This window comes from Amblyraja radiata, chromosome 6, assembly GCF_010909765.2.
Source record: "Amblyraja radiata isolate CabotCenter1 chromosome 6, sAmbRad1.1.pri, whole genome shotgun sequence".
In the NCBI taxonomy this organism is placed as follows: domain Eukaryota; kingdom Metazoa; phylum Chordata; class Chondrichthyes; order Rajiformes; family Rajidae; genus Amblyraja; species Amblyraja radiata.
Window position 1 is genome coordinate 48862429 of NC_045961.1, and position 21979 is coordinate 48884407.

General features: G+C 38.6%; 1 protein-coding gene across 1 annotated transcript in view; it reads right to left on the bottom strand.

Annotated features, from left to right (window-relative positions):
• xpo4 (exportin 4) overlaps positions 1-21979 on the bottom strand; it is a 106825-nt gene that overhangs the window by 41906 nt on the left and 42940 nt on the right. Inside the window, exons 5-10 of the mRNA XM_033022736.1 lie at positions 20313-20429; positions 18833-18986; positions 15168-15280; positions 11375-11532; positions 8438-8612; positions 3145-3321 (exon numbers count right to left, since the gene is read on the bottom strand). Coding sequence (XP_032878627.1) covers positions 3145-3321; positions 8438-8612; positions 11375-11532; positions 15168-15280; positions 18833-18986; positions 20313-20429 — 894 coding nt within the window. The remainder of the gene's footprint in view (positions 1-3144; positions 3322-8437; positions 8613-11374; positions 11533-15167; positions 15281-18832; positions 18987-20312; positions 20430-21979) is intronic.

The following is a 21979-nucleotide window of genomic DNA, read 5'->3' on the forward strand; positions in this document are numbered from 1 at the left end:
GCACTTAAATTGACAGCATGGCAGAAAAAAAGTAAAATTAAAGATCTTACAGCCAGAGGTTTGAATATTCAGGATCACTTGAGAAGGGCACCTGTGCACACATACCGTTCATTACACTACAGCAGACTATATAGCAAGTGTTAATGATAAGATCAAAAGCTAACAATCTTCAGTTTCATCTTCATGCTTCATGGATCATGGGGCTAGGTACGGAAATCAATTGGTGGAGATAGTTTAAACATAGCATGAAGAGTGGATCATGGTGATTGCCATACACCATTGAATGTTTTTATCTCTTTACTCTTTGGGGAGATACTTTTTCACCATGTCTCTGTCTCTGTCTCTGTACTGCAACAATCAGGAGCTGGTCTCTTTGTCGACTACACCAAGGATCAACTGCTGGAGCTCTGACCACCCCGACAGGCTGTGTGAGCAGTGTGATGTGTTTCACGGAGACATGGCTCCACGAAGGACATCCCCGAGTGCAACGCGAGTGTGGACGGCTTTCAGACTGTTTGGGCGGACATGGACTGCAGAGAGAGTGGCAACTGCGGAGGGCTTGGGGAGGCCCTGACCACGGGGAACAGTGGAGGAAGAGACTGACTTTGGTGCCTTCCCACAGTGGGAAACTTTGATTCTGCTGTGTGGGGATGTTTTATGTCAAATTCTATAGTGTGTGTTCTTTATTTTTTTTATTGTATGGCTGTATGGGAATTTCATTTCACTGTGCCATCTGGCACATGTGACAATTAAATGTATCTTGAATCTTGAGTGTAAAGGAGAGGGACTTGCTATTCTCGTTAACAACAAATGGTGCAATCCTGGTCACATCACGGTGAAGGAGCGTGTGTGTAGCCCGGACATTGAACTGATGGCTGTGGGTCTCCCACCATACTATATGCCCAGGGAATTCTCACATGCCATTGTGATGGCTGTTTACATTCCTCCGACTGCCAACGAGAGTGACATCGTCCACACAGTCACCACGAGACTCCAGAAAATAGATAATAGACAATAGGTGCAGGAGTAGGCCATTCGGCCCTTCGATCCAGCACTGCCATTCAATGTGATCATGGCTGATCATCCACAATCAGTACCCCGTTCCTGCCTTATCCACATTTCCCTGACTCCGCTATCTTTAAGAGCCCTATCAAGCTCTCTCTTGAAAGTATCCAGGGAACCAGCCTCCACCGCCCTGAGGCAGAGAATTCCAGACTCACAACTCTGCGTGAAAAATACCCGAGACACAACACCCAAGAGCTTTCATCGCTATCTCAGGGGCTTTCAACCACGTGACTCTGGACGTTACCCTATCCACTTTCACTCAGTTTGTTGGCTGTCCTACAGGGATATGAAAGGACCTGCTGTATGCCAATGTTAAAGAAGCGTACAGCTCCATAGCCCTTCCGCCACTGGGAAGGTCCGCTCACAACCTGGTTCACCTCCTAACCAGGTATAAGCTAATGGTTTAGAGGCTGCCTGTGACCACTAGGTCAGTGAAGAGGTGGTCACAGGAGGCCTAAGATGCTCTACAGGACTGGGGAGGAAAAGCAAAGGACTGGACCAATGAGATAAAGCTGTTAAATAGATTTGATGGTGGGGCCTATGCTCCCCGACAGACTCTCCCCCTCAATCCCCCTGGTCCACTTTCTCTGCCGCACCTGACCATCAAGGCTGAGCAGGTGAGGAAGGAGCAGAGCAGACTCCGCCCAGGCAAAGCCACGTGTCCCAATGGTGTCAGCCCTGGGGTACTCAAGGTGTGTGCCAGCCAGGTGTGTGCAGCACAGAGGAATAAACACAAATCCACAAACACCTGTCCGACAGATCAGAAACACTCTTCAGGAGTCAGGTGTGGATTTGTCAATGACCACTGTCTGCAGAAGATTTCGTGAACAGATATCCAGAGGTTACACTGCAAGATGCAAACCACTGGTTAGCCACAAAAATAGGATGGCCAGGTTACAGTTTGCCAAGAAGTACTTAAAAGAGCAACCACAGTTCTGGAAAAAGGTCTTGTGGACAGATGTGATGAAGATTAACATATCAGAGTGATGGCAAGAGCAAAGTATGGAGGAGAGAAGGAACTGCCCAAGATTCAAAACATACCACCTCATCTGTGAAACACGGTGGTGGGGTTGTTATTGCATGGGCATGTATGGCTGCTGAAGGTACTGGCTCACTTATCTTAATTGATGATACAACTGTTGATGGTAGTAGCATAATGAATTCTGAAGTGTTTGCACACATTCTATCTGCTCAAGTTCAAACAAATGCCTCAAAACCCGTTGGCCAGCAATTCATTCTACAGCAAGACAATGATCCCAAACATACTGCTAAAGCAACAAAGGAGTTCTTCAAAGCTAAAAAATGGTCAATTCTTGAGTCGTCAAGTCAATCACCTGATCTGAACCCAATTGAGCATGACTTTTATATGCTGAAGAGAAAACTGAAGGGGACTAGCCCCCTAAACAAGCATAAGCTAAAGATGGCTGCAATACAGGCCTGGCAGAGCATCACCAGAGAAGACACCCAGCAACTGCCGATGATCATGAATTGGAGACTTCAAGCAGTCGTTGCATGCAAAGGATATGCAACAAAATACTAAACATGACTACTTTCAATTACATGACATTGTTGTGTCCCAAACATTATGGTGCCCTGAAATGGGGGAGACTCTGTATAAGCACTGATTTTATTTCTACATGGTGAAACCAAAATGTATAAAATGGCCTTTATTAAAATCTAACAAAGTGCACTTTAACAATGTGATTTTTTTCTATTACAAATCTCAAATTGTGGAGCACAGATGCAAATAAATAAATGATGGGTACATTATGGAGGGCACTGTAAAGTCTGATGTCACTTGGAAGGCTCTTTTATAAATAATAACTAGTGAAAAGAATAGCAGGGAGACAATTGGTAAAGGTAACATTTCAGTTCAAATACAATGCGCTCCACAGCCATTATAAGTAACACATTTTATAATGAATCTCAGGATTGTTTCAAAGTAAATGAAAGCGAAAATGTAAGATATATCATATTTAGTGTTAAAATCCATTCTGATGGTTGAAAAACAAACCTCAACACCTTATATGCAAGAGAAAAGGTGAAGAAAAACAGAATAAATTTTGAAGTAATACTCACCAAGTTTCTTGTGCCCTCTGGTGCTGCCAAATGGCATTGAATGTATGAATTAAAAACTTGTACAGCATGTTGAGTAAAAAAATCTTTATGGAAATGTTTGTTATCTTGCACAAGTGTTAGCCACGATTCAAGGAGCTTATCATACGCCTCCATATACACCATGTCATCTTTGTCCAGCTAAGAAGAAAAAAAATTGTAAGTTATTTACTGTGATTGAACAGGGAGTAAACACACAGAACTAAATAGACACATTTCCCACTGAACAAAATGGCATACAAGAACATCTATAAATGATAAGCACTGGACTTTTTTCAATAACTGTTCTGAAAATCGTCAAAATGCTTTCTAGCTGAATATTTTTGCTTTACATTTGCTTTTCAATAAAAATAATAAAAACTACTGACACCATATCAAATATGAAATGCTGCAAATAATCTACAATAATTTGCATGCTGCAAAACAATAATTTGTACAATTGCCGTTACAGTTTATACATTTAGTGGAAATAATATTTCAGTGCACATAGTAGCAATGTTACAAAATTTTGAGATTTAAAAAATCAAGTCTGTAATTTATCCCATCAGATAAAGCATAAAAATAAGTTTAATTTGACACCTAATTCACTTTCATATCTCAAGTATTTAAAAAGTTATGGCCATTTTCATACTGGGAAATGAGCATCTTGTTCCCTATTGATTTTCTATGGACATAACAAAAAAGCTGTGATCGTGAACAGTCAAAAGCCCATAACTTTCTTAAAAATTAAGAGAACTGAATGAAATTTTCAGTTATCATAGATTGAAGCATTCTGAAACAAATATAAAATAATCTTACTTGGATGACCTGAAATTAAAGCATATAATTAGTTAGTTACCTAATTGTAGCTAATTTCAGACTTCAATTACTAGATCTAAACATCTATCCATTTCTTAATAAATGATTAACATTTTTAAATAGCCTAAATGTCCAAATAATATTCACAAATAATTCACAATAAAACATGATTTTTAAATCTCATTTACATTAATTTATAGGCCAAATGGAAGGAATTTAGTGTTTAATTGCTGTAAATAAATGCCCATTTAAATCAGCTTTCCAGTGGGTCCCTGTGGAACGCGCTGGTTTAGAACGTTCACATTGCGGTAGATTTGTGCCCCAAATGCCGAGAAAAATACTGCGCGATATAATGGGCCCAAATTGAGTTACTCGCAATATTAAACTTAGTATAAAGGGATCTTTAGAAGCCCTTTTTAATGTAAAAATATACAACCTAACTTCTGCTATTTGCTTTATGAGACCCTGCGGTTGCTGGCGGTCGCGGGTTTAGAGATTGATTTTTAAACTACTATAACTATTATTCAAGGCCTTTAAACCTAATAATAGCTTTTGCGACGGGGTCTTCCAGCGATTTTTCGTTAATAATTAACTAGGCTGAACATTTTCGATTGGAACAGCTTAGAGAAAATCGCGTTTTAAACCCGCCCCCTCTAAACGGCGCCAAAATCGCGCACAACCTCAGCAGCAGATCTTCAACGACGCTTCAGGTAGGCTTTGCAACATACCTACACATAGGACGGCATGGTGGCGCAGCGGTAGATTTGCTGCCTTACAGCGCCATAGACACAGGTTTGATCGTGACTGTCTGCTGTCTGCATGGAGTTTGTACAATCTCCCTGTGTCTGATTCAAGATTCAAGATAGTTTATAGTCATGTGTCCCAGATAGGACAATGACATTTTTGCTTTGCTTCAGCACAACAGAATATGGAAGGCATGAATACAGAACAGATCAGTGTGTCCATATACCATTATATATATATATATTATTTTATATATATACACATGAATAAATACAGATAAAGTGCAAATAAACAGATAACGGGCTATTAATGTTCAGAGCTTTGTTTGAGTTGAGTTTAATAGCCTGATGGCTGTGGGGAAGTAGCTATTCCTGAACCTGGACGTTGCAGTCTTCAGGCTCCTGTACCTTCTACCTGAAGGTAGCGGGGAGATGAGTGTGTGGCCAGGATGATGTGGGTCCTTGATGATGCTGCCAGCCTTTTTGAGGCAGCGACTGCGATTGATACCCTCGATGGTAGGGAGGTCAGAGCCGAAGATGGACTGGGCAGTGTTTACTACTTTTTGTAGTCTTTTTCACTCCTGGGCACTCAAGTTGCCGAACCAAGCCACGATGCAACCGGTCAGCATGCTCTCTACTGTACACCTGTAGAAATTAGAGAGAGTCCTCCTTGACATACCGACTCTCCATAATCTTCTCAGGAAGTAGAGGCGCTGATGTGCTTTCTTTATAACAGCATCAGTGTTCTCGGACCAGGAGAGATCTTCAGAGATGTGCACGCCCAGGAATTTGAAGCTCTTGACCCTTTTCACCATCGACCCGTTGATATAAACGGGACTGTGGGTTCTCATCCTACCCCTTCCAAAGTCCACAATCAGGTCCTTGGTTTTGCTGGTGTTGAGGGCCAGGTTATTGGGCTGGCACCATTTGGTCAGTTGGTCGATCTCACTTCTATACTCTGACTCGTCCCCATCAGTGATACGTCCCACAACAGTGGTGTCGTCAGCGAACTTGATGATGGAGTTCGCACTATGACCGGCTACGCAGTCATGAGTATAGAGTGAGTACAACAGGGGGCTGAGCACGCAGCCTTGAGGTGCTCCCATGCTGATTGTTATCGACGCTGACACTTTTCCACCAATTCGAACAGTCTGTGAATGAGGAAGTCGAGGATCCAATTGCAGAGGGATGCGCAGAGACCCAGTTCTGAGAGTTTGGTAACCTGCTTGGAGGGGATGATTGTATTAAATGCCGAGCTGTAATCAATGAATAACAGCCTGACATATGAGTTTTTGTTGTCCAAGTGGTCCAGAGCGGAGTGGAGATCCAGCGAGATCAAATCCACCGTTGATCTGTTGTGGCGGTAAGCGAACTGCAGTGGGTCCAGGTTTTTGTCGAGGTAGGAGTTGATTTGCGCCATGATCAACCTCTCAAAGCACTTCATCACCACCGACGTTAGTGCCACTGGTTGATAGTCATTGAGGCACGTCACCTTGCTCTTCTTGGGCACCGGTATAATTGATGCCCTTTTAAAGCAGGTGGAAACCTCTGACCTCAGAAGTGAGGTTGAAAATGTCTGTAAAAACTCCAGCCAGTTGGTCCGCACAGGTTTTTAGAACACGACCCGGTATACCATCAGGTCCGGGCACTTTTCGAGGGTTCAACCCTCTGAAGGATTTTCTGACGTTGTCCTCTGTGACTGTGACTGATATACCATCATGGCGAATGGGAGCTTGAGAAGGCACATTAGTGTTCTCCCTATCAAAGCATGCGTAAAACGCATTGAGCTCATCAGGGAGTGATGCTACGCCGACATTCGAGCTACCTCCTGATGATTGCATTCAGGCCCCGCCACAGCTGCTGAACATCCGTCTCATCCTCCAGCTTGGAGCAGGTCCCTTTTAGCCTTTTTGATGGCCTTAGCAAGGTCGTATCTGGACTTCTTGTAGACCACTGTATCATCAGACATGAATGCCCGATGTCTGGTCTTTAGAAGAGTGCGATCTCAAAGTTCATCCAAGGCTTCTGATTGGGAAACACTCAGAAGGTTTTTGTAGGAATGCAGTCCTCCACACATTTCTTTATGAAATCTGTAACGACTGCGTGGGTTTCTCCCACATTCCAAAGATGTATAGCTCTGTGGGTTAATTGGCTTCAGTAAAAAAAGTATCCCTAGTGTGTAGAATAGTACTAGTGTACAGGAATCGTTGGTCAGTGGGGACTCGGTGGGCCGACGGGCCTGTTTTTGTGCTGTATCTCTATACTAAAATAGTACGCAAAAGTGCAAACACTCGAGGAACCAATAATGACAAATATATTTAGTAGAGCTTGTATCTTCTTTATATTCAAGTAATAATCAGTTCAATAAATCACAATCTTTGGCTTTCCTCTGTTCCAAAGACACCATTAGAAAGGTGCTTTGAGTTAGAGAAAGAGGATGGGGCGGAAAATATTAAGGGAATTTTTTACTGTGATGGGGACCATGTCTAGGCGATATACATTCCGTTAATGTCAGCTAAGATGAAGATGAATACTTGTTAAGCTCAGCTGATTTGTCTGGTGGAGCATAAATAGATGGGGATGAATTAGGGTATTTGAGAGTAAAGATAAAACTGTAGAATCCTGAACTTTGCAGTTGCTGAAAATCTGAAATAAAAAGACAATGCTGTGATTAACAAGCACTGTTTTTAGATGGCACAAGCAACAATACTTCTGTCACCAGGATAATCTTGGACCCTGCCTTATTATAGATAGCAAAAAGCATCTGAAAAGGAGAGTGAAATTCGTTGAGATATTTGAGGTACGAAAAGTCCAATGTGTAGGGTCTTGGCAGCACAAGTCACAGCTGCCAATGGTAGAACAATTACATTTGGGGCTGATTAAGAAGCCAGGAGTGGAATAAACATATTTATTGCAGAGCTCAAAGAAATCAGAAGAGAAACAATCATGACAGATTTGAAAATTACGATTTTAAAACTGAGGTGCTGTAATCAATTGGAAGTTGTTGTAGATCAACAATCAGAGTGACAATGGGTGATTGGAGCAGCAGTTTTGAATAGCAAATTTAAACAATGGAAAGGGATCATCTGCCAGACTGTACTGGATCAATCAAATAAAAGATAACAAAAAACTATGGAGATGAGATTCAGCAGTTGAGCTCAAGCAGTTGTGGAAGCTCATAATACAGAGGATTATAGTCACAGGGCTAATATGTAGTCTCTGGCATATCTGCGTCAATGTGACATCAAGGTTGGGAACAAACTTTGTCCGTTTTGACAAGTTACCAAGGGGAGGGCTGAAGATAATGGTTGGGAAATACAGTTTGTGACAGCTAAGGTTATCTATAGCATTGGTCTTCGCATATGTTAAAAATCAAGAATGTAACAAAATAAAACAATCCCTCTCTTCAGAATAAAACAATGCAGGTCACAAAATGAATCCGCAATCTATGGTTATGTAATTTTCTGCACCAGATTCCCATACTAACTATTTGATGCTATTTGGATCATTTCCAAATTTGACATTGCATGCATTTTTCAATGTTGTAAATGTTATAATAGTTGCTTTTTCATCAAAAAGTGGTTATTTGATACTAAAATAGCATTAGAAGAGCGTTTGTACAAATTAATAACAAAAATGAATTACTTTTGAAATGTTTTAAATTCAAGGTAGACGTAAAATCAAATTGTGTCAAGATGAAATGCAAGAACACTTACCACTTCTTCTAGGGCTGCACTCCGTCCAAAAGAGCAGGTGATATGTGTGAGGCAATTTATGAATGAAGAAAACAGTTCGCTTGGAATGGCTGTTAAAATACTACGTGGGAATTCTGAAATCAAGTTGCTCATAATATTGGAAATTCCCACTGCTTCAGAGTCCTCAATTTCTATCCTAGAAAAATCAAAATAGGAAAATTGGTTTGTCAAAGAAAATTTCAGTCTGAAGCTCCGTAATTGTATTCATATTTATAGTTTTGAGTAAAGATTAAATGATGATTTGTTTAACTAGAATGAACACATGCTCTTGAACATGCAAGGTGTAAGAAAGAAATTGATAAATGCTTATGAGAAACAAAATTGATGTTTTTGAATAATCAAAAAAATTCAAAATGAAAATAGTTATCAATATATTCAAAAGGAAAAAAAACATAATTACAGAAATAATTTGATTAGGGGCCTTAAATTTAATTTACATGTTCATCCAATTCCCATATCTAGGCCCTGATAGGGAAAGATTCTTGGAAAGATTCATTTTCTCTCCCACCCCACCCCCCACCCTTTGAATCTACAATAGACACAATTTATTCTGATCTTTTGTGATCCAATGTAATTTATGCTGGTGGCAGATATATTGCTCCTCTATTTTAAGGCAGACCTGTCAGATTCTTAAAATACACAAAGTAAGCATTCAACGTTACGATATTTTGCAAATTGCAAGAAATAATTAGAGTACGTATCATAGAAGCTCCAAGTAATTTTCCTGTTCTATGAAGACTGAAAAAATAAACTAGGGAAACCAGGGAAAGCCTCTGAAGAAATATTGGAAAGTCCCTAGTATAAATATCTGCCAGGCATTGTCCTGACCCCATCTCTATTCCAGCTTTATCTCTCCCCCCCCCCCCCAACCACCACAATGAGACTGATGAGGTACAATCGTGCAATGGGCGCACTGGTAAATCTAATTAATTACTTAATTGATTAATTAATTAGATCAGAGGGGGGGGTTCTGTTCTAGTGTCTTTATCATGCATTGGAGCTGGTGATAACTTCTTGGGCACTGTAAGAATTCTCAAACTGTAAGAAACCCAGTTTCATTCAATCCTTTGCTGGTGCCTCTGCTTTTAGCACCATTCCCTGCTTGCCATGTTGCAGTTACTCTCTAGGAAATACTGGGGCTCACTCACACACATCCCGCTCTACCTTAACTCACTTACTTAAATTTCAAGGAAAAGTAAAAATAAGTTTGGATAAAAACACAACGTGCTGAAGTAATTCTGCGGGTCCGGCGTCGTCTCTGGAAGGAATGGATAGGCTTGTGAACCTCCTCAGTCTGAACACTAATGCATCAGCAGTTTCTTTGTATCCCCTCTGTATGTTTAGCTAAGTTCTACAAACCAAGAAATATTCCAGGACCCTCACGGAGAATTAACCTCAGCAGGAGTTACAGTAGCAGCACCATAAATGGCCTCAGGACTGTAATTCAGATGGAAAAAAACAATCATAGATTTACAACAAATTTTCCATTAAAGTATTGTGGAGTATGTGTACCAAAATATTGCCTCTGGCATGAAACCTCACTTCCCAGGAATAGACATTAGGTGTATATGCGCTCCTCCTCTTCCTACTTTTAGCTTAGGTTAAAACAGACCATTTGGCCCAGCGAGTCCATGCCGACCATCGATCACCTGTCATCCCACTTTCTCATCCACTCCCCACACAAGAAGGGCAATTCACAAAGGTTAATTAACTTACAAGCCCACAAGTCTTAGGGATATGGGAGGAAACCGGAGCACCTGGAGGAAATACATGCGATCACAGAAAGAACGTGTAAACTCTACGCAGTCAGCAACCGAGGTCTGGATCGAACCTGGATCTCTGGCGCTGTGAGGCAGTAGGCCTATCAACTGCTCCACTGTGCTGCCTGCACCCACGCAGTCTCCCCGTGCCAGTATTTACCAAGACTAGATATGATGGGCCTACATTGGTAGTCTGGACTCCCATGGTGGCGGGTCACAGACAGCACACAGAAAATGTGCCATCATTTCTGCCTTGTAGGTTCTCACTGCAGCAAAGCCCTGCACACGTTGGCCATTCAGAGACTTTGAAGACTTCTAGAACTAAATTAAAACTTTAATTAATAAAAGTAACTAAAGCAAAATAATTTCAATAAGCGTTCCCATTTGCCACCTTACTTGCATCCCTACAATCTCTGGTGAAGCCAATGAGATCCCAGATCACATGCTTTGATGGCTATTCCAAATCCTAATTTGACAGTGAACAATCAAACATTATATAGTTATACACATGGGAACAGGCCCTTCAGCCTAACTTCTTTGCGCCGACCAAGGTGCCCTATCTAAGCTACTCCCACCTGGCCGCATTTGGCCCATATCTAATTCTTTCCCATCCATGTATATGTACATTTATCTCTCAAATGTTGTTTTAGTACCTGCATTAACTACCTCCCATGGCTGCTCATTCCAGATACCGACCAGCCTCGTTGTGAAAAAGTTGCCCCTCGGGTTCCTATTAAATCTTTCCCCTCACCTTAAACCTATGTTTCTCGTTCTTGCTTCCCCTGCTCTGGGTAAAGGACTCATTAATGGTGCATTCACCATATCTATTTGTGGGGAGAAGGCAGGAACGGGGTACTGATTGTGGATGATCAGCCATGATCACATTGAATGGCGGTGCTGGCTCGAAGGGCCAAATGGCCTACTCCTGCACCTATTGTCTATTTCATTAAAATATTACACAAAAAATCATTTAAAATGGTGGTTCCATTCAGAACCAGCAATCTTCACCAGTGTGATCCACCCATCCTATTTAACTCCCAGCAGGTAAAAAGCAGGAGCAAGTATAATTCTACAAAATTACTTTGTATGTTATTAAGAGACATAAATGTATCTTATTGTCTAATAAATTAAAGCATACCCATTAATCATATTGAGTAATCCTTCAATGAAATGAGCTAGGTAATCAATCTGAGCCCTCTCATCAGGAAATATAGGTCCATGGATCGAGGCTAGTTGTGCCAGACATTGCAAAGAGTCCTGGGCCATGTCAGAATCTTCTCTGATTTTGCGATGTACCTATAATGGAACAAAAAATGTCTCAAATTCTATATACTTCGAATATGCATTAAAATTTGGATTTATTTTTTTATTTTTTTATTTTATTTATTTATTTATTAGAAGTAGACATATTATAAAATGTAGTTACATATTATAGTAAAAAAACTTTTCATATACATCAGTCATACATTATTAAAATTTTCCATTATCAATTACTTCTGCTTCTAGTGTTTTTATTTTTTATAGAAAGAGGGAAAAAGAGAGGGTAGAAAGTTACAAATAAAAAAGAAAGCAAAAAAAAAAAAAACACAACAGAAAAACAAGGGAGGTGGAATGGGTTACCTGTAATACATCAATGGAGATAGGTTCGTAGGTTATAAAGTATAGCTTTTCATCTATTCCTGAGCAAGTTTCAGTTGGGTCCTCGTGCTGTGCCAATCTATCCCTTCAGATAGTTAATGAATGGAGCCCAAATTTTATGGAAAAGATCTTGTTTGTCCATTAAGACAAGTCTAATTCTTTCTAAGTATAGGGTCCCCGACATTTCCGTAATCCACATTTTAATTGTGGGGGTTGTAGGGCCTTTCCAAAATTTTAATATTAATTTTTTTCCGGTTATTATACTGTAGTTGAGGAAATTTCTTTGGTTTGTTGTGAGTGTTAAGCTTTGTTCTGATATTCCAAGTATTATTAATTTTGTGTCTGGGTCCAGCTTTGTATTAATAACTTCTGAAGTTATTTCAAAAATATCAGTCCAGAAATGTTTAAGTTTTATACAGTTTGCAAACGTATGTGTTAAATTAGCCTCTAAATGTAGACATTTATCACAAATAGGAGAGATTTGTGGGAAGATTCTATTTAGTTTTATTTTAGAGAAGTGTAGTCTATGTAAGACCTTGAATTGTATTAAAGTATGTCTGGCATTTAATGAACATTGATGTATTTGTTGTAAACTTTCGTCCCACATATCTTTCGTGATAGGATGACCTATTTCATTTTCCCATTTGTATCTATATGGTTCGGTCGGTGGTACCTCGTTGTTTAGTAGGGTGTTATAAATATAAGCTATTAGTTTTTCAGTATTAGGATGCTTGTTCAGACATTCATCAAGAATTTCTGATTCCCTATTCCTGTAGACTTGTGTATTAGATTTAACATAATCTCTAATTTGTAGATATCTGAAGAAATTATTTGAGTGCAGTCCATAATTCTGTTGTAACTCTTGAAATGAAAGAAAAGTACCTTTCCCATAAAGATGTCCTATATTTTTGATTCCATAATTTTTCCATTGTGTGAAACCTTTGTCCATAAAGGATGATTTGAATAAAGGATTATTTACAATGGGAAGGCAGAGTGGTATATTATTCAATTTTAAATCTTTTTTTATTTGTTTCCAAATTCGTATTCCACTATGTATTATGGGGTTTTCTTTATAGGTTTTTTTGTGCAGTTTTGTGGGGGCAAATATGATCGGTCCAATTTCAAAAGGTAGACAGTCTTCTAAAACTAAATTAAAACTTTAATTAATAAAAGTAACTAAAGCAAAATAATTTCAATAAGCATTCCCATTTGCCACCTTACTTGCATCCCTACAATCTCTGGTGAAGCCAATGAGATCCCAGATCACATGCCTTGATGGTTATTCCAAATCCTAATTTGACAGTGAACAATCATTCTGGATTACTCCAAATAATGGACAATGTAAAATTGAGTCAGTCGGTAATTAAAGTGATCTTGCATTTTCACTGGTTCCAATTATTCAGCAGTCAAACAATAGCAAACAACACTATGGCTACCAAAAACTTGTGAAACGGCTATTATATATACATGGATAACTCCCACAGAGTAATTTGAGGTTTAGTTTGTTAAATCCCAACATAGAGAAACTTTAACAGTTGACTGCCAAAATGAATACATTGCTCAAAAATATGGAAATATACTTCCTTATACTTCACATATCTATATCAAAAGTAAAAAAATGTATTTTTGTAGAGGTCCACACGTTGTGTAAACAATCTGTTTAATAATTAACCCATACAGCCCCATCAAGTTAATATTTTACTACTACTCCTACTGTGCCGTCGCTCGTGATCGCGCCCGAGTTCCACTCCAACTCCAACTGCCAATCCTTCGAATTCTAACCACCTTCTGGCCCGCCCCCTGACCACGTGATTGGTCAGCCCAGATCACGCCCGGTCCACATGAGAGTTCGAGCCCGACCATCGAAGGTTCGAATGACAAGTGTCTTGACCACAAGATGGCGCCACACTTTGTACATTTAATCCAGTTCAGAATATGGCCCTAGTTAATAATGTCAGATTAGTGTAATCAAGTTCTGACAACCCTTTAGAACTGTGCTTTGTGCAATGTGTGTATGCAGTAACTCCTGCAGTTGGTGTTAAAATTTGTGCGACTTTGCTTCATATTTATCATATAATGGTTTAAGATGTAATATACATGGAAAAAATTGTAAACATTCAATATCTATGAATAAAACTGAGTCACAAGATTATACCTTCTGCTCCTTGGGAGTACTCGCTTCAATACTGGAATAAAAGTCATGTCACTGGCAATAGTTTGGCACATATGGTGACTTTACTTTTCAATAGAGGGTCGTCAAAATTCATAAATGTAGCATAGACGAATGGCCTCGAAGTACTTTTATTAATCCAGTTTCTGATCTAAGATTTTCTTTAAGATTAAAGTCAGATGATATTAAGTGATATTAATAGTGTTGTGCAAAATACCTCCAGGATGACCTAGAGCTAGAAATTTAAACAGGAGTTTTTGAATTTAAAATGTTGATGAGTACTCAGTTGCAAGACAAACCAATACGTCAATAATTTACTGCATCCTCCAAATTTCTTAAAACGTGCACCAAGGTAGTGCTGCGTGCATCAGAAGATAATCTGCAGATTTTAAGCTAATGGCGTAGAGATGGCTCCGGATGGCGACTCTTTGCAGGCTGGTTCCCAGAAGAATCTGCTATCATACATTACAATTGCTCTGCTCTTTTAAATATTTATTTCAACAGCAGAACTATCTTTAATCGGAATACATCTTGCACTAAATGTTGTACCCTTTATCTATACACTGTGGACAACCTGATTGTAATCATGTAGTCTTTGACTGGATAGAACACAATAAAATGATTTTAACTGTACCTCGGTATATGCGACAATATTAAACTAAATTAAAACAGTGGAAAAATCAAACAGAAGAGGAAAGCCATCCATCCTTAATCAGAAATAAAGTAGAAGTTAGAGATTACAGTATTTTTTCACTTGCCACATGCTATTACACAGCTTCCAACATCTTAAATTATTGTAATAAATTGGATTTACATTAATAAAAATAAACATTAAAAAGTTGAATAGATTAATTACTAAATCAGTTGTGGGGTAAAATTTACTTTCCCATTAATACAGCAAAATATTTATGAATTGATCCTACCAGATACAATACTAAAGAAAATCTCCAATACGCTTTCTTGCAAAGATATACAAATATATAAACAATTACGAACAAAAATTCTTCAGGGATCCCGTCCACCTTTACATGATTAGCAACACTGAAATACAATGCAAAACATATGGAAGAGCTTCTCTGGTCTTCATCCCAATAACTAAATATATTTTTGGAATATTACTTACTGTAAAGAATAGATCCATAACTCTGCTATCCAGAAGAGTGTCTCGCCAGGATTCTGTTGGCTTTAACATCACATTTTGGGACGATTCAAACATAGCTATATAATGCCTGCCCAGTTATATGAAGTCAAGGTCAATAGACGAACATTACCAGGGGGAAAATACTTCTTAGCTACAACTAAAATGAGTTCAGAGGGAGACTGTAATGGAAATAAATCTTAAGCCATGTTAAATACATGGAATAACTGCAGCATGAGGCTAAGGAATAAAAGCATTTAACTGATCAGAAACAAGACCCATGAAGGGTCGGAAGATTAAAGTTTGATTATAATCATGTGGCATTCCATTGTGATATGATCACATAAATAACCACGGTATCTTAAATGACAAGAGGGGGCAAAAACAGCTTTAATTAACAGGTGTCATGATTTATGAGAGATAGTTAAAACAGATTTTTCCATAACTGTCCCAATACCTTTTATTATATTCACTAAGGTTATACATTTACATATACATGGCAAACTGCAGTCATTAGTCTGTGGCACTCTTTTGATGCTGTAATGTACATACGACAGGTGTTAGCCGTGGATCAGTTGAAGTACTATGCCCCAGTCTAAGGCCACCGGCTCAAAGCCCACTTCAGAGGCAGTCACATAATCAAAGCTAATACTTTAGTGCAGAACCAAGGGTGTGCTGCTCTGCTGGAGATACTAATACTACTGGATATTAAATTAAGGCCACAGCTTCATTGGACATAATGGCATAATTTGAATTAGCACTAAAGAACTTGGTAGTCAACACTTGTCCCTGAAATCATTACTTAAATTATCTTGTCAGTTATCTCAGTTAATAATGGGACACTGCCACAAAGAAATTGTCTGCCAGTTATTCCTTACTTGGAACAATAACCACAATTCAAAATACTTCCTTGGCCGTCAAACACGTTGGGATGTCCTGAGCCATGGAAGGCACAATATAAATGCAAGCTTGAGCTGTTTTTTTTTTTTTTAACTTGTAGATTGAACAATACGGAACTTTTCGGTCGGAATCCAACAGCAGGCTAAAACTCAGCATTTATCAACACATCTTGGAACACAATCCTGAAGCAGATGCCATTATTTAAAAAAATTAAAAATACGCAATTTAGTTGCAGAAACTTCAACTCAGGTGTAGGTGGAATCTCAGTAAAGTTTGGACTTTTAGTTTTCATGAAAAAACTAGAAAACATTGATAATACAGATAGTTCTATGAATTAAAGACAAGATTTCACGGTCTAATTATTATTGCTTGCCAATTTAAAACAAAAGATTAAACAATTCAGACTGGCAAATGAATGGTGTCATTTTACAACATAAATCTGGTTTCATTAACACCAGTCACAAAATGCAACCATGTAATGATACTGCTTCACAATGCAAAACAAGATTTATTAGGTTTCTTTTGGAGGTACTAAAATTAAGTTTAACTTGGTTCAAACGGATCTGATATTTCTCTGCACTCAAACTGGTTCTGATGGGAAATCTAAACGTAATAAAAGTCCTACATACCTATTTAGCAATATTCTTGGCCGTTTCTGCTTGCAGCTGGACGTCTGGTGAACTACCTCTGACTGAAGTTACATGATAATTACTTTATATGCTTAAAGAAAACTGTGAAGCGCAGATAATAAAAAAAAGCACAGCTGAAGAGCATCTCTAATGAAAGAAACACCTATATATAGCTTTTGCCTGCTGCACTCATGCATTGTTTGGCTCTTAACTTGGAAGGCATTCCACGGATTTTACAGTGCTCCAGCAAAATGTACATTCTCAATTGACCAACAAAACAGGTAGTTTTGTGTCAATAGTTTTGCATCCTTAAAAACAACCGCATTCTAATAGTTGGTGTACACTGTTATTTTACAATTAAAATTTAAGTTCCATCCTACAGATGGAATATTTAGAATGTTTTAATGAGCTTATGGTATTTTAACGAGTTTGCTAAACATCCCGTTCTTTCAAAAAGTGAGAAGGATTTGCAAATAATTACTTTCAAAGTTAACATTGAGATGCAAAATGCAATTTTGATTTAATACCAATTACTTATCACGATAAAAGCTTCTAAAATTGTAACAAAAAAAAAACACTTTGGATATTTTAGTTTCATTATTTCTGAAAAATGTCACCATCGGCACCTTTAAGAATAGGTCATGTAAAAATCATAGTTACATTGTTAAAAATAGAGAAATGAACAGACATCTCATTGCAGATATCTAAATGACTGGAATCAAAGGCAAAACTGCAAGAGCTTGAAGTGTTCACTTGCTTCAAATGATTAGAACTAGACTAAACAACTTGCGATCTCTTCAAAGCAGTTAGGTTTATTGGCACCATTTTAACCAGGCACAATATTTAGCTGTCACATCTGTTATTTTTAGCAAGACAATCCATACTAAAGTACTGTTGACAATTTTGGCACTATAGGATTACTATACTATTTAGTTCACATCAACTCTCAAAGAACTAGCAACAGCTAGTTACTCGGTTCAAAGAAGTTCTAAACATCAATACAAATAACTTGATATTCCTGGCCACAATAGCAACGTACGGTGGCTGGAACTATCTAGAGTGCTTTATCTTATTTACATCTGTGGAAAAACAATGTTAATGCTTCAGAGTGACATCAATGAAAGGTCATCAAAGGCAGCATTAATTCTGCTTCTCTTCCTGCAAATGCTGCCTAGCTTGCTAACTATTCCCAGCTTATTTCACATTTCAGGCAACTGTAGCATTTCCACAGGGAGGTAGGATGAAAATCCCCAAAATCCAGGATGAAAATCCCCAAAATCCAGGTATTTTGCGATGAGGAACTAATGTAAGTCAGCATAGGGATAAAGAGCGAGCTGGATTTGGTGAGAGTCAATACACTGGAAGCACAGTTTCTTGAGCACATCAAGTAACTCAGTGGATCAGGCAGCATCTCGGGAGAAAAAGGGATGGGTGATGTTTCAGGTTGGGACCCTTCTACATAAGTCATCTGCACCATCCACACTTGTTAATATTAAGCAGGGAGGAGAAAAAAGAGATTTTAAGTAGGTTGCTTATGGAAGGGAAAAAAACAGGAGTCTTTGCATTCAATCCTACATTTTGTCTGTGCTGAAAGATAATTTCACTTATAATATTTTGCTAATTAGGATTTTTCATTTTAATCCAAACATTTAGCATACTTAAGTAACAAAACCAAATAATATGGTTAAAAGAAAAATGACAACCTTCTTTTGTTTACCATTTTCTCTTCTAACCTCAAAATGTTACCCCCTTATTGAAGTATTGAAGTGGTTTTGCAGGAACCATACCCTGACATCATTGGTTTGTGAGCACGTCATTTGATTGGGGCAGTGCTTTAACGGCAAATTGCAATCCTATTTTCAACTGAAAAGCAGAATACATTCCAGTCAAATGGATTAAATCCAAATTTGGGACTACAATATATCTCTAGTTGGGCACCGAGGACTATAGTCGAGCCTCTTCTACCACTTCCTTATTTTTAAGTTAGTGGAAGAATGGAAGTTGTCCTTCATTTCAACCAAAACAGCTTAGTAATCATAGTTTTCAAAGCACAACCATTAATGTCCATTAAATGCAATACTAACACACTACCGTGGAAGTACAATGAGCCTGAAAGGATATAATTTGGAGGAAGAAAGTTCCAGCTCAAGACTTGGTTAGCTAGTGCAAGGTAACGCTGGAACACAGAAGACATTTGAGCACTGAGGTTTTCCCGTCGGCTGAATTCCTGAAGCACCTCGACCGTCAAAACAAATATCTGCCGAAGGTCATCTTCCTGTATTTTCAGTAACAAGAGCAAAAATAATCATGCTTGATCCAGTTAAATGCAACACTAATTTTCATTCCTGTTTTTTTGTTCTTTTTTTAAAAGCTTGGCTTAAGACCTTTCAAGTGTGGTTCTGTTTAGTGGATCTCAGAGATGCAACTTCTTCTTCTTCTTGCATATGGCGTGCACAGCCTAAAGTTGTAGACAACTTGTTCTATTTGATCTTATTTGATTGTGCATGCCAGGTTGATTGCATTCGTCGAAACAGGGAACGTTGCAATCTCCCACCCTAGAGATGCAACTGAGTGGAGGTGAATATGTTTATTTGGAAAGCCGCAAAGATAAATCTGAGAATGAAAAATCTAAATTATTTATGACTAGGGCGGAACAGTAGAGCAGCGGTAGAGCTGCTGCCTTACAGCTCCCGAAATTGACAAAGACAATCCTGACTACGGGTGCTGTCTGTACGGAGTTTGTGACCGCGTGGGTTTTCTCCGGTAGCTCCGGATTCCTCCCACACTCCAAAGACGTACAGGTTTGTAGGTTAATTGGCTTCGGTAAAATTATAAATTGTCCCTAGTGTAAGATAGTGCCAGTTTATGGGCTGATCGCTGTGCAGCACGGACAAGGTGGACCGAAGGGCCTGTTTCTGCACAGTATCTCTAAAGTCTAAAGTGTAAAGACTGGCTCTTGATTGCTGACACAGAAATATATATTTTAAAGGAAGCACTGCTTCAAGTGTTTATTTTTGAGTTTCAGTAATAAATTCACACGCTAATAATGAAATGCTTTCTTCGTCACTTCCATCTCTTTTCCTTCATTCCTTGGGTGCAGGCAATGTGCAGCAGAATGAGATAAGGGGCCTGTCAGCTGAGTAACGAGGGAAAGTTATCCACCATATGAATGCCTGAGGTGTACATTCAGGAAATTGGTGTGTGCTGAAGCAGTTGATATCGCCCAATGAAAGTCTGAGTTACTACAATTGTCCCCAAGCTTGGTAGGGAAAGATGAAGTATGGCTCTCAGACAAATAAGCATTAAAATAAACAAATAGACACAAAATAGTGTAACTCCACGGGTCAGGCAGCACCAGTATGTTTTTTGTATAAACCAGCATTTGCAGCTCCTTGTTATTACATTAAAATTAACAATTTAAATAAATTAACAGAATGCATTTTAAGATGTATTCAGAGATCAAGTCATTGTAAAATATATATTCTCAAGTTGTAAATAATGGCACAACTGAAAGATGGTTTGATTAAACAGATTTAGGTTTCATGATCTCATTAAAGATATATTATCTTTCAATAATTTTTCATATTAAGGAATCTTTTACCTGAAAATTTCTTTTGCAGCTCCCATGGAATTCCATACTGAGGCCAATATTGCTGGTTTTAGTGGAACTTGAGAATTCAGTCAATAATGCTGTTAGGATTGAACACGCCAATGTCTGCTGCAAGATGCATTAAAAAATGTGTTTAAAACTGAATTACAGTAGTTACAGCTTTAAAGTAATTTTATATTCCCAAGTATATTTTACGTATCAAAGTCCTGGACATCCTAATGGCTATAAAGCAAGGTGAAAAGGCTGCCATTGAAGTGAGGCATAGCCAACAAGGTCGGTGATTTGGGTATTGAGGGGGGAGGGGGGGGGGGGGGGGCAGTGTGGAAGAGCTGATTGGAATCAATAGTGCTCATAAACTAAGGAATAATTAGCATGTCTGGAAGGATCACAAAAGTATCTGCGTTTCAAGTTCCTTTGCCCATCATACAGGGACAAATGATTGAGAATTATCTTCAAGATAAAGTAGAACAATACAAATAATTATTTTAAGAAACTAAACTTTACCTAAATGGTCTGATGTAAAAAACATAAGAATAACATTAAACTTCAGAGTACATATATACCATTGTAAGTGTAACATAAAGCTGCATTGAGGTTGGGGTTAGAATTTTAGCAATTGATCCTGGCTAAAATAAAGCTTGTGATTTAAAATATCATTCAACAACTAATTCTTCACACAAATAGTTAGTAAACAGGGTTTTATTCTACATACAGGATTAGGCTCCCAAGATATAAACCTGCTTTTGAAATGGCTTGTTCAGATTTGGTATGGCTGAAAAATAATTATTTAAATGTATTAATGAGATTTTATAAAGTGAAGTAGTTAGCACCAAGCTGAATGCTCAGTATAATGTGTAGGAAGGAACTGCTGATGCTGGTTTACACCAAAGATAGATACAAAATGATGAAGTAACTCAACGGGTCAGACAGCCAGAGATGCTGACTTCATCCTATAATCGTAAACTTTGGAGAATGTAGAATTAAATGTGCACCATCTCAAGCAGTGACAGTGGCAACATGATTAATAGCTACAAATTTTGTAAAAGTTTAAATTAGTGAAGTCTACGATGGGAGGCCATTAAAGGCCAAAATAGGGGCAAAATGAGTAATATCAGAACGATGGTAGCAAGACATCTTCATAGTGACCTGGAGAAGAAACTTGACTTAGGATCAAATAGATGCTACCACTGACGACTGACCGGTTCAGCATGGCTGGCACTGGTGAGAAATTTGCAATAAAAAGGATGCAAAAACTGGTATTTCTGGTAATGACTTTAGTCTTTCTAAGGAAAGCCAATGTTCATCCAAGATTGGAACTCAATCTGACATTAATGATTAAAAGAGAATATGCAGATGACATGCCTCTTTAGTGATACTTTCAAGAGACCTCAATTGGATAAATGGGGGACGGGGGGGTGGGGGGGGGGGGGACGGGGGAGAATGTGGAAAACAAAAACAAAACACTTCATCCTGCATATAAGGCATCAGCACACACTCTTTTTGTTGAGGGGGAGAGGGGGGAACTTAAACCTGGAGTCACATATTGGCCAGACTTTTGAAGTACAATAGGGATTCCATCCATCTCTGAAGGTCCATTATTTTCAGGTCTAGCTTTTGACAAAGAAGAGTGGAACTAAGGAGCTTGTTGCATTGAACAA